This window comes from Leuresthes tenuis, unplaced genomic scaffold (genome assembly GCF_036924035.1).
Source record: "Leuresthes tenuis unplaced genomic scaffold, fLeuTen1.0.hap1 SCAF_12, whole genome shotgun sequence".
In the NCBI taxonomy this organism is placed as follows: Eukaryota; Metazoa; Chordata; class Actinopteri; order Atheriniformes; family Atherinopsidae; genus Leuresthes; species Leuresthes tenuis.
This window is the reverse complement of record NW_027325366.1, coordinates 14,769,039-14,782,970: the sequence shown is the minus strand read 5'-3', so window position 1 is coordinate 14,782,970 and position 13,932 is coordinate 14,769,039. Positions and strand designations below refer to the sequence as shown.

The window sequence follows — 13,932 nt, the reverse complement described above, 5'->3', positions numbered from 1 at the left end:
GGTCAGCGGGTTTGCCTGAGAGGGGGTGAACAGGGGTGAGGAGGGGGGCGTGGCTACAGTGAGCAGAGTAAACCTGTGACTTAGTGAAACTGATCCTGCTGTTGGACATCTGTCTGCTACGTTTACCCATGCAGAGTCCAGTCTACCACAGTCTATATGCAGGTTGGATTGTCGCTCTGATTAAGCAACAGCAAGTCACATCAAAGTTTATCAACGTCACAAGCTCCTGAGTGGTTCCCTCGCAGGAAATTAAACTAAATCAAATTTCATAATAGATCTATTACAGACTAAAGGTAAGCACACATATGAATGTAAAATTCACATAATCTATTGATCAATTAGAGAGCAGCCATAACAACATGATAGATACATACAGAAAAAGTAACAATGATCCAGAATTACACTATTATCAATAACAAATGGATATCATTATGTTTTTAGAATGCTTTGAAGCGCTTTGCACCAGAAGCCACATTTATCCTTTCACACACACATCCATACTTACCACCTCCCTTGTACGGACTCACATGCAAATAAATGATACATCTCAGAATTTCTGGGGTTCAATGTATGGCCCAAAGATATCTAAACAGAAGTAGCTGGGGAGGACACCACTGGCCCTCCATTTAGTGAACAACCTGCTTTACAACAGTCAACCTACACATTTAGAATAGGTATACTCTGCCCAGGATGTCCCAACTATAGATCTACAGCATGTAAACCCCACACATGAAGAGCAGACTAGAGACCTAAAACAGGCCCCATCCTGGATGCTTCTACTACATCCCAAGAGTAAGTAGACCCCATCCCAGATGCCCCACCCATAGCAGTAAAAGAGCCCACACAGGATGTCTTGACGAGAACAGGAAGAACCTATCCAACAAGTACAGATTATAAATCTAAAACTAGCAGACTGTGCTCAGGATATACTGTGGTGATAAATAAAAAACAGTCTACTTTAACAACAACAACCACATATTTAGAACAGGCAGAACCAATTCAAGAGTCCAAGAGGGAAAGCATGTAGAACAGGCTGAATATACCAAGGACCACGTCACACTCATTGTAGAGCGGGTAAAGCTCTCAAATAGGAATCTCCTACAAAGTATCAGGGACAAGACGACTGTCGATCTAGAGCTGGCATTCATGCAGAGGTTCATGGTTACAGATCTACAAACTAGTGAACTCTTCCAGTGCAAAGCAGGTGTAGGTTTAGAACAGGTAGAGCAGTTCCCGTGTGCTCTGACAATAAATCTACAACCTCGTGTGTTGACATAAAATAGGTAGAAACAACAAATACAAAGAGAGGCAAATCATTGAATTCTGCTATTGAGAAACCACTCAAAAGAAAATCTGCGTAGATACACTGGAACTTTAAGTTGAGAAGAGACTAAAAACACATGTGACCAGTAGGATCTAATTAAAGATATAGAACTAATGGTCTGTACCCAGGACGATGTGGAGGGTTGCAGTGACCGGATCTCTGACTCCATGAACAGAGCAGGAAACCACATCTGTTGAACCTGTAAAAAAAATTAATTAATCAAAAATAGGAAGCATATTACATCATGTCCAGCATGCTTCATGCTGTGGCTCTATATGAAAATGTTCTATCGCTTACCAGCAGGTATGATTCCCAGTGGCAGCACTGGTTTCACTGGTTTTTCTGGAGAATTTGCATCCAGTTGAGCTCTGAGGACCAGAGCGTGGCACAGCTCCGCTACTGATCCATCCCCACCAACACATACAACCCTGACAGATAGGTGGAAAACAGTGTCGGGACAGGCAGGTTGAGACGGACATCCAAATAACAAATCCTCAGAGATTTTATTGTAAAGATGAAGGCATTTCACTGATCACCGAAATAGATCCCCACAAAGGTCCCCACAAATACAGCATACAGCTGACTAGTTGAAGCTGTGGCTTTCATGCCTTATACTGAATAATAATGTATTACTAAACTTGAATATTTTTTGGAATAAACCTAAATGCTTATTTGATAACACAGTGCAGAAAGTGAACGTCTGATTAATCAATCAGGTGTTCAATCAATTGAATGTATTCATTTAACATTGTTCATATTCATAACCAAAACATAGATTTGAAACAAAAAATAGAATTGTACTTTAGAAATTGCATTGTGCATTTTAAGCCTGTTTTATTTGGGCAAAAAAGCAACATTTAGCTTTGTTGGTAAATCATTTATTCAGAAAAAACAATGTTCAAAAACTCAAAAAAATTCAAAAACTCAAGTAATTCTTCATAAAACTGAAAGAACAGTGGATGGCTTTATTTTAAGACAGATACGACATATAGACATTAAATTAAATTAAATTAAAAACATTTCCATCCCAAAGGGAAATTCTAATGTTGCAGTAGTTTTTTGTTTGTTTATTTTGCATTATAAGCTGTCATTGTGTATGGTTAATGCTGCTGGCAAGGATGACAGTGTGACAGTGGAGGTGAAGAAGCCTCTGACTGAACACTCGCTGTCGTTGCAACACTATGCTCTGTCGAGGGTAGGCAGTATTGTCCACTATGTTCATCACTATGTTGTGCAGCACTCTTCGTTGCACAATCAGCTTGAAGCTTGAATCATGTTGGCATAGTCATACATGAAGCTGGACTTCCAAAATAATCAACAGAGGCTCATTTATTACAGTATGTATTCAGTATGTTGGAAAAGACTCTGGAGCAACATTTAAAACACTACGTATAATCTTTTGTTTACTTTTACGATTACTATCTGTTTATGTTGTTGGTTTGGTATTACGGGTTGAGCTCTTTTAAATGTTGTCCAGGTTGGAAAATATTTTATGTTTCTTGGTAGACATATCAAACAAAAGCGAGAGGCTTCATCTTCAGAGTTTCTACTTGGAAGAAATGGGAGATGGCCAGGCTCTGCCCCTCCTCCTCCTGTGCATGGGATTACCTGGAGCTCTGGTTGCCACGGTGACAGCCACCCAATTTGCCAATTGGCAAATGTAGGTTTCAACCAAACCCTCACCAGTGTAGCGTCACACACACACGCACACACTCAGCAGCTAGCTTAGCAACGCTGAGCTAATCTTCTCTAAGCATATTAAGCTTTATAGGGGCTGAGCACAAAAGCTGCTTATACACACACACACACACACACCGACCATCACAAATAGAGTGATGACAGTGTGATGACTGCTTCTGTGCTAGCAGTTGGTTGTTGTTGTGTTAAGTGTTTCAAAAGCACAACAATGTTTTGACACTTTATCAATATTGTTAGTCCAGTTAGCTGTTAGTATTTTACCTTAACTGTGTATACATCAGTGTGTGTGTGTGTGTGTGTGTGTGTGTGTGTGCGTGCGTGTGTGTGTGTGTGTGTGCGTGTGTGCGTGTGTGTATGAGATCAGTCTGGGTCAGTGTGTTTTAGTGTCAGCCTCTGACAGTAAACTGCTGTTTGATTACAGGGTTCACTTTGGTCTGTTTTGGAAGGATTATGTCACGATTAGTCAAGTCAAATTTACCTTTAACATGTCAGATGTTGTTTTCCACAGTATAATTGCAAAGGTTTTGTGGAGTCAGGCAACTTCTGTCTTATCTACACAACTTTTATATTTTCAGTCATGAGTTCTATCAGTCGTTTTCATGAGACATTTCTTCTTGTATTATTTAAAATCAACACAAGTGAAAATTTGAATCTTAAAACCATGTGCTTCTGACTTGCCTTGAAGTACACAGACCTTTGTTATGCCCATCCCCAGGTATGAAACTACCCCAGAGCACCCAGGGGCTGAGATACCACACTTCAGAATTTTGGTTTCCTGCCCAGCACGGTTTTGATTTATTGTATGTCATGCACCAGCAACACGGGGAAAAAAACCCCAACACAATTTAGCTATAATATAAAAAAAAGGTACTGTTGTCATTTCAAATAAATTTCAAAGAAAAAAAAACTCAGTCAGAGATGCAGATGCAGCGAAAAGACCCGAGACAACGCTACCAGAGGAAGTGAAGAAGAAAAGAGGAACTATATGAGTAAGACAAGGGAGAAGAGTAAACATCATATTTGGATTTCGCAGCTGAACGGAGCTCAGATTAAAATCAGAATGACAGATGGATGCAGAATTAGCTTTGCTGTTGTGATCAGTAAATAATAACTGATTAGTTCTCTAGTTCTGCTGCGGTTGATTTGCTTGGCTCTGTTGCTAAAGTTGCCAACATGCAGATTTGAATTTGTGAAAATAACAGTTACAATAATTTCTCCCTCCGTAAATCAGAGGAGAGTGAAGCTGTGATTGATTCCTGTAATAAAACTAATACAATATGTTTATGTGCTCCAGGTCCTTTATTTAGTGCTCTGTATCATGACTAAGAGGAGACACAATACATTACAGCAGTAGCATGTTCATGTGTGTTATTTATCAGAAGTTGAAACATAAGTTCTAATCTTATCATTTTTGTCTCAACCTCACAGATGAAGCCTCAGTTTGCGATCTCAGTTCTATTTCAGAGTATCATGGAAAAAAGCTCTTCTCTAGTAAAATTTGCAGGCCTTTCACAATGTTCTCTGCCATCTTCAATACACGTCACTGTAGTGCAATGTGAATTATGATACACATGTATTGCTTTCACACCTATGCCACATTCAAATACTTCATAGAGATAAATGTGAGCATGCTTTTTTTTTAATCACATATACCTTGTATATGTGATACCTTGTATACATATAGTATATATTAATATGCTGCATTTACTCTGGTTAGGTCCTGTAACATTACCCTTCCTTGTCCATTTTTAAGCATTTTAGATATTTCTGAGGTGGTTTTGTCAGCCTCTTCAGCATAACAACAAATTCACTTGTATAGCTGTGCGTGTACAGGGTTCAGATGGAAGTTTGTTTTTTATGACATAAGTGTTACATCCACACAACTGTAGGGGGAGCCAAAGAGCAGACAATTGTTAAATTCTCAAGTGACGCTATAAGCATAACAAATGTTTTCACTATTCAAATGACAAGGTACTAAGTGTCTTACTGGCCCAGTCATGTAGTATAGAACTACATGACTCAATGTACGTGAAGAAAAAAAAAAACCTGAATATCAAAATAACCAACATATTTTGCATAATCCTCCACAAAAAGTTACAGTAGGAAATTAAAATTTTCCTGTGAAAAGAGCACTCATTCAAACAAGTTGTCATTCAAAACAAAGTGTGAGATAATAAATGAGAGAAAAAAACTAACCCATCAAATTCATCCAGTTTGCATTCCTTCATCACCGAGAGACCGTGCCCCTTCCTATCAGTTACTGGGGAGACAGACAGTAAGAAAGACAGGTAAAAACAGAAAGGGGGGAAAAAGAGTGGTAAGCAGATGGAGAGACATTGAGATGGACAGAGATAAAGTGTTCATGCGTGTGTGTGGTCAGATGTACAGAAGTGTGTGTTCGATAGCTGCCAAAAAAAAAATGGGACAACGGATATCACACCATCTGCTGAGAGGAGGAAGATGAGGAAGAGGAGGAGTAACCATGAGAAAAGAGGAGAGGGAAGAAAACAACAGAGGAGAGGAGAGGAGAGGAGAGGCTGTGTCCCTCTGTCACAACAGATGGGCTAGGCTCCACCCTCTGTATCAGGTTACCTAGCAACCAGAAACTCCCATTATCTCTGACCTTTGGACCTCCATGTGCATACATACACTCACACAAAATTCATATTGTCCTCTTGCAACAGTTCTATCAACCTTAAATAAAGTTTTATTACAATACAGGTGACAAAAACTAATAAATGAACCTGCTTTTTCTTATTTGCTGTAGGTAGATAAATACAGGTAAGTAAATACATGGATGGACTGACCTGTGATGTCAGTGCGGATGTCAGCCAGCTTGAAAAGAGGAGCCACATGTTCTCTGTAGATGTGCACAGCCTCCTTTTTGTGGCTGCTGGGGTTGATGAACACCTTCAGATACCTGGGACGCCTGTTGAACCCTGCACACACATCAACATATGCACCATGAGCAGCTCCATCACTGGCATCAGGCTGAGGTTTGATGAACAGAAAAGCATGAAACAGAGTACATAGTCTATCCAGTGAATTGGTCTGATTTAAGACATGCTGGCAAGGCAGCTCACTTGTCTGAAATCCCATCATAGTCCACTCCCCTGGCATTACTCTTTAGTGTCACAGGGAGCAGTCAAAGAACATGTTCACTGTGGGCGTTAAAATGTGTGTTTGAAAGCCGACACAAACAATGTTCAGATGTGAACAATATCTGAATGTTGTCTGAACTACATCTGAATGCACCTGCTCTATTTTCACCCTGTTCTATTCTTACCATGACATGCAAATATAAAATTGTAACACTTTTAACGCTTGAATTTGCTGCCATTTGTTTATTGTGTTGTCTGTTTTGGAGTATTTCAGTCATATAAAATAACCACAGCAGACCACCCTTGTTTTGTTTGTATTTGCTGATTTTTCTTATTTTTGATGAATTAGTTGTACATGACCACTCATAGGTTACTAATGACCTATGACCACATATAGGTCCACCAATAGGTTACTAAACACCATACAGTTTGGAACACAATAAACTCTTGAATATGAAAAACAAATAAGCTTTGAATTGTAAAACTTGTATTTGATCCTGTAAAACACAACTCCTTGTACAACTGTGTTATTTTAATGGTTTAATAGCCCATCTTGTCAACAGCCTATGTGGCAGACGAGTTGACGTATCGCAGCATTGGGCTCAGGCTGTTGATGAGGCATCGACCTACGTGTTTTTGTCTATGGTCTGAACTATATACTGTACAGCCACTTTCTTTTGGCAGTGTGTCTATCAATGTGTCCTGAACCACATTAGCAGCTCAGCAAACTTGTATTTGGACATTGAGAAACAACTATACATTGGCAGAGTCCTGTTCCACTTTTATAAGCCTTGCTTTTTGAAAAATAATAATATTCACCAGCTGCACAGGTATAAATCAAGTCCTTCAAACTGAGAAACATTGCCAGTGTGTTCAATCCCAGGATGGGTTGTTGGCCTTGATTTGACTCGCATGTATTTGTGTTCCCTTTAGGTTTGCAAAATTTTGGCACAAGCAGGACTCTGGCATAAAAATGATGTAGATATTTGTAGGAGTGAGATACGGTCAATTCAGATGCATTTGAGAACGCACTATGAAGCCAGATGTGAATGTACCTACATAGTCGTTCACTTGTGACGAGATCACCAAGGCGGACACTAATAACAAAGGCCAATTGGGTTGGAATGTTTATACCTAAAAAACTTTATTTGACTGAACGTGGTCCCCTCCTTCAATTTTCTTTGCAGTTTTGCATACGACTGGCCAAAAGATTGTTTGTATTTAAATGTAGCTGCATCTTAGGAATTTGAATCATTTATGTGAGTAGGGAAAAAATAAAGAGTTATAAAATGTATTTTTTTAAAGAATTATTATTATTATTACATCATTTTTCTTTGGTCAAAAACAAGCTTAAAAACAGGGAAAATAACCCATAACAAAAAATCCTCTCAAGTGTGAAGAGTTGCTGCTTTTCTTTGATTTGTATCATTCTTCATTAAATACCATTAGTTGTCCACAGTTTTTTCAGTCACTCGGAGCTCTCAAACTTTTTCAGGGGTGAATCTCAAGATTTGCAAATACTCTCTTTTGAGTTATTATTGGCTGAATTGAAACAGATATTAGCTGACCGATTAATAATGGCATTAATCTTTATTCCAGACAGTCAATAGCCAACACTGGTACTAAAACTGACCAAAAATAAAATTCTGCTTTCATCCCTGACATTGAAACGTTGAACACATGTAAAGAACTATGTCTTGTGGTTTGAAGTCCTATATGTGAACTCATTTGGATCAGAAATAAGCACTTGAATCAGCACAAGTCTGGAGAGATGAATAAATATAGTATACAGCTGCACACAATTCCAAGATGTGAACATGGCCTGTTAGATGAAGCACATTGAGAATATCATTAATATCCAACATGAGTTGATAGGTGTGTGTGTGGTTTTATAGTGTGAACTCCAAAATACACACACAGACCCCCTGTACATCACATCATTAGGCAGATTTAGAGACCGCATTATAAATCCCCATAGACTCGTTCAGATCAATACACACACACCAGCTCCATTATCCAGCTCATGACTATAATCTGCTCCCAAATGGCTGTGACCTCGCCCTGTTAATGACCCCTCATGCACACACAAAGTGCACCTCCTATCATCATTCCACCCTACAGTTCTGACCGGGTTCTCCGGAGATCCTGTGAGGAGCCACCCGACACCTCCACCACCCTTTTCTTCACTGGACACCCACCATTTCAAGAAGCTCCACCCCACTGTCACCCTGAAAACACAGCTCTAACCCAGCTGCTGCAGTTTAAGAGAAATTTGGTTTCTAATCTGGTTTACAAGTATCACATCTTTCAGAATAGTAAAAGATACTTGCAGATGATCTTTGTTCAAGGAGCACTGATAGTACCAGGAGTCATGATGGTGGGTAAGGCACCCAAACTAAATAAGTGTTGGGACCCCATTTATGTTATTACTATTATTAGCATTATTATCATTACTATTATCATTATAAGTAGCTTTTCAGAGCTAATATTTTTAAAAAATTTAGTTTGTCTTGTCTTTGTGTGTGTGGTCATGTGTGTGCTGTGTGGCTCTGATATTTCAGAGGAAGTAATGAATTATCAATATGTCATATAAAGCTTTTTTTACTCACTTCAGAATTTGTAACATTTCATATTGACAACATCACTGACTCTTTATATCAACGTAACTTGACCACATAACTTTGTTTACCAAATCCACAACCCTTGCAGGCCATTTCTGCCCCTCATCTAACTTCTTCGTGTCAGAACAATACATTGTTTAGTGAATTAGAGAACAGAGATTTAATTTACAACTTGAACAAGACTTATGGTCTTGCTTCTCATTCACTTCGAAATGGGTGACGTCTTGCGTTGCCAAATTGAACTCCGGATCGGTTGCTTTGCTTTTCTTACAGAGTGAAAGTGCTCATCTTTTTAAGCAGCAGTGCAGGAGCTGACTGATTCAAAAGAACATGAAGTTTCATGTTTGTGATCCCGTAACTGATACAATTCCCAATGCCACCCATGCCCAACGTCAGTCGTTTCCATCATGTAGAAGTGAATCCTGCCTAAGACAGAGACTACATTTTGTCCATTTCATATTGATAATAATCTTATATTTCAAGTGGATTTATAGAGTTTTATTTGTAATAAACATATGAGAGGATAGAAGTGTGAAAAGCAAGTCAGGGAAAAGTTTTTGTTGCCATGAATTCTGTAAGATATAGATGAGTCGAGGATGAAAATTTGTTTCTAAATTGTGTATATTACCTTTGAATTTGTAGAATTTTAGAGTCCAAGAAGGAAAAGGTGCATCAGCAAAAGTTTGGGCACCACAAGAGACTTGAGCTTGGTTAACTTTTACCAGTATCTCGGACCTTCACCAGCTATGTTCAGTCATTGTTGGAGGAGGTGATTTATATTTCTGAGATTCATAAATACTCGGATCCTTGAAACTTTAGTCTTGTTTTAGACTGCAGGAACTTTCTACAGGGACAAGGAACCTTTGAAGTATTTGTGAGATATTTTACACCTTTTACTTTTAATGCCCACAGTGTTTGAAATGCATATATCAACATCAGTTTCACATGGCTTCTGTAAAGACTAATAGCTGTGCACAGGAAATAAATGGGGTTCTGTCTATCGAAAATAAAGTCTCACAGGAGATGACATCATTCAATTTGTTGATATGTTTCTTAGAAGAAAGGCAGACAGACACATAGATGGAAAGAGGTCAAGTATCCATTAGATCATCTCCCAGGTTCAATCAGTTGCAGGTTGCTGTGGAGCCACTGAAACGTTACCATGGTAAACAATCCCAGTGTTGTCAAAGAAGAGTGTTGAGTTTCCGACAGAGGACTTATGGCTGGGCTGCTGAACGTTGTTGACGAAAACAGATTCTCTCTGAGGTCAGTGACACTTAAACAAGCGCTTAAACATGAAATAATCTAATCAATCACCACAAAAGGATAAATAGCAATTATCATGGAGCTTAATGTAAAACTAAATATACTTTTTTAATTTTTCATTTCTGTTTTTGGTATCATCCAATATTCAGCTTGATGACAACAATTTGTTCGTCTGCAAATAAGAAAACATGAACTGACGCCACTTACCGGTATTTTTCTGCTATTTTTCCTGGTTGTGTTGCATTGACTTTGCCCTGAGACTGAAAATATTTCTTTACAATTAAATTCATTGTGCATAAAAAGATTTTGTTCAGCCATGCAAGTAGGGAGAAGTTATTGAGTTGGCAGTGGTTCAACAGTCTAAAAAGTCTTATGGATTTTTTTTCACTTTTTAATAAAGAAAGAATCTTTTTTGGTGAAAGGTTATAAAGTCTTTTTTGATACATTTGAGTTAATGAATTCATGTTCATTTAAAGATGTGACGAAGGCCTGAGATGCCTTAAAACTGTTGAGCATTTTCATGTATTATATACAAATATATATATATATATATATATATATATATATATATATATATATATATTCATATATACCAATATACCAGAGGTGGGAACAAGTCACTGTTTTGCAAGTCCCAAGTAAGACTCAAGTTATTCCTATCAACTCCCAAGTAAAGACATGAGTCCCAAGTTGAGTCCAAAGTCAATATGCGGTAGTCCAGAGTCAGGTCCAAGCCCTACATGTTACTTTTCAGGGTCCTTATCAAGTCATCTGACCAAATATCTAATTCAAATGCAAAATGATAATAAATCATTTCCAGAAGCAATAACTGCTTCTTAAAAAGTGTCTTTATTTGCCACTGTAAATAAATAAAATAACTTGGTTGCTGGGGTTGCATTTAACAACAAATTATAACTCAGGAGTACAAAAAATTAAAAAAATTAAAAGCCTCTACTATCAAACTGTACCTTGCCATTAACTAGACACAAATCACCGTGACTGCCTTGACTTACCGTTCTTTTAGTAGCTTCAAATGTCAAACGAAGTTGGATGTTGTTGCCTCCCTGTCTGTAATTTTCGAGACGCACGTTTTGCATACTGCAAACAAAATTACCTTAGGTTTAATTCTTTCCAACTGGGACCCAGTCACATCACGGTAGGCAAGGCAAGGCAAGTTTATTTGTAAAGCACAATTCAACAACAAGGTGATTCAAAGTGCTTTACAGAGACATTAAAGCAGTAGAAATAAAAAGCATGATTTCAAATTTAAACAAAAAAGATAAAAATAAGAACAATAGATAAAATCAGAGTAATAAAGATGAGATTGAATAAAAATCTAATAAAATAATATATATGAACGATAAGATAAAATAAACTAATAAAAATGATAAAAATGTAAATGATGATAAAATCAGTAGTTAAAATAATTATGTTTTGAAACTCAAGCTTATTTGGAGTTTTATTCAAATGCAGCTGAAAATAAATGTGTCATCAACCTGGACTTAAATACACTGAGTGTTTCAGCTGATCGGAGGCTTTCTGGGAGTTTGTTCCAGACATGTGGAGCATAGAAGCTGAATGCAGCTTCTCCATATCTGGTTCTGACCTGATCCAGATGACCTGAGGAGTCTGGAAGATTCATACTAGGTCAGGAAGTCACTGATGTATTTTGGTCCTAGACCATTCAGAGCTTTATAGACCAGCATCAGTCCTTTGATGGACAGGCAGCCATTATAAAGACCTCAGAACTGGACTGATGTGCTCCACTTTTTTGGTCTTAGTGAGGACTCGAGCAGCTGAGTTCTGAATGAGCTGCAGTTGTCTAACTGACATTTTAGGTAGACCTGTAAAGATACTGTTACAATAATCAAGCCTACTAAAGATGAATGCATGGACGAGTTTTTCCAGGTCCTTCTGAGACATCAGATCTTTTAACCTTGATATATTCTTAAGGTGATAGTAGGCTGACTTTGTTATTGCCTTAATGTGTTTTTTCCTAATTTAGGTCTGAGTCCATCATTACACCCAGATTTCTGGCCTGGTTGGTAGTTTTTAGGTGTATAGATTGAAGCTCTGTGGTGACCTGTAATCGTTTCTCTTTGGCTTCAAAGACAATTACCTGAGTTTTGTTTTTTAAAATCTTGTAAATCTTCGTACATCTCTTCTATGACTTCACGGTATGTTCTGGGAGTTCTGGGTATTTGGTGCAAACAGACTGGAAATTAATCAAGTTGATTGATTTGAATAAGATATTATACATTTAAAAAAATACACATAAGCTTTTTGTTTGCTGTGAAGTATAAAAATGACAGAAATATATTTTCAAATCAAAAGGCTAAAGTCAAAGTAGCAAGTCATTGATGTTAAAGTCTGAGTCGAGTTCAAAGTCCTTTATGGCTCTATCAAGTCAAGTCAGAAGTCATTAAAATTACGATTCGAGTCCAAGTCATCTGACTGGAGTCCACACCTATGATATGTATATATCAGCCAAATATTTCTAACATCGCTATAAGATATATGATGCCCAGAATTTCACAATCGGCGCACACCCACTTTTAAAGTTATTCTAATATTTTTGCACTACTTCCACAGCACAGACTTGGGAAAAGCTGGAGGTTTCATTTATGCACTTTTGCCATTTTTCTATTACTGTTTAACCATGGGTCATTTTCACTTGATATTCATAATATACGACTAATGGAGAGGTCGAAATGCTGCAACTTGTTTTGGTGGTGGAGAATAAGGCTTCGTACATCGGTTTGCGATTGGGACTCTTCAAATGTGCACGTGGTTCTATTCATACTACCTTTTGGGTCAGCTGGACCAAAGCTTCTTATGTAATGGCAGGTGATCGTCTTCTTAATCTGGTATGTTTTCTTTTTTTTAATATCACTCTAGGCACATGCATAGTCTGCATGCTCAGTCCATGGTGGACTGTTGCAGATGACGAAATTTGCATCACACAGGCCTAGAGCCTGAACAGAATAAATTAATTGGCTTGAGGTGTCTACAGCCATCCTGACAGCTATGTGACTATATGTTTCGGTCATGTGGTGCTCTGAGTTCATGATCCTAGATTTAGAAGGTTAGTTTATAATTATTTGTCAACTCACAGCTGAGGCAAGTGGAAATAAATAAAATAAATAGTTTTGCAGGTATTTAGTCATAACCCAAAGTTATAGATAAACAAATTGATATTTTGATGAGGAATTTCTATTCTTCCTAACAGGAACATTAACATCAGCATAAAAATGAATTGCATTTCATCCCATATTTGGCAAAGAAAAGTTGGGGGATAATTAAAGGCAGTGGGAAAAATAATATGGATTGAAGTCTGCCAAAGGATTGCTGAGATATTGCAGTCGGTACCAAAATGGTGAACTGACTGGCCATATATCAATACTCGCATCCCAAGAGGTGCCTGTGGATGAATGGTAGTGAAAGCTGACGTTTTGGACTGATCACAACTCCCGTTCACATGACAGAGTGACCCTTGAGCCAAATGCTGCTTTTAGTATGTGTAAGTGGATATAAGAGCCACGGTAGTATTGATTGAAAAAAAGCCCCAACAACATAAAAACCCTTTAAATTCCCCTCTGATGTGAGCACAGTAACTCTTTGGCATATAGATAAATCACTGCCAGCAGTTGTTTTTTTTTTCTTTCTATGTTTGAGTTGCACTAAAACAAAGGCAGTATCCAAATGTTTGACTTTCATTGAGCTGTGAATACGTCCTGCTTTACAATAAAAGTTTGTTTCCTGACAAACTAATAAAGCGATCAAACTGAATATGAAAGAGAGGAAGAAAGGTAAGCAGCTTACTCTCATCGAGTCTCTATGGATACACTCTGTTTTACAGACAGACCTGTTAATATTCAACACAGAGCTGCATACATACACAAAGAAGGAGTCATAAAGTGCT

General features: G+C 37.9%; 1 protein-coding gene across 1 annotated transcript in view; it reads right to left on the bottom strand.

Moving 5' to 3' along the window:
• cerkl (CERK like autophagy regulator) overlaps nt 1-13,932 on the bottom strand; it is a 45,462-nt gene that overhangs the window by 11,309 nt on the left and 20,221 nt on the right. Inside the window, exons 4-7 of the mRNA XM_072396573.1 lie at nt 5,830-5,961; nt 5,219-5,282; nt 1,622-1,752; nt 1,449-1,523 (exon numbers count right to left, since the gene is read on the bottom strand). Of these exons, the coding sequence (XP_072252674.1) occupies nt 1,449-1,523; nt 1,622-1,752; nt 5,219-5,282; nt 5,830-5,961 (402 nt within the window). The remainder of the gene's footprint in view (nt 1-1,448; nt 1,524-1,621; nt 1,753-5,218; nt 5,283-5,829; nt 5,962-13,932) is intronic.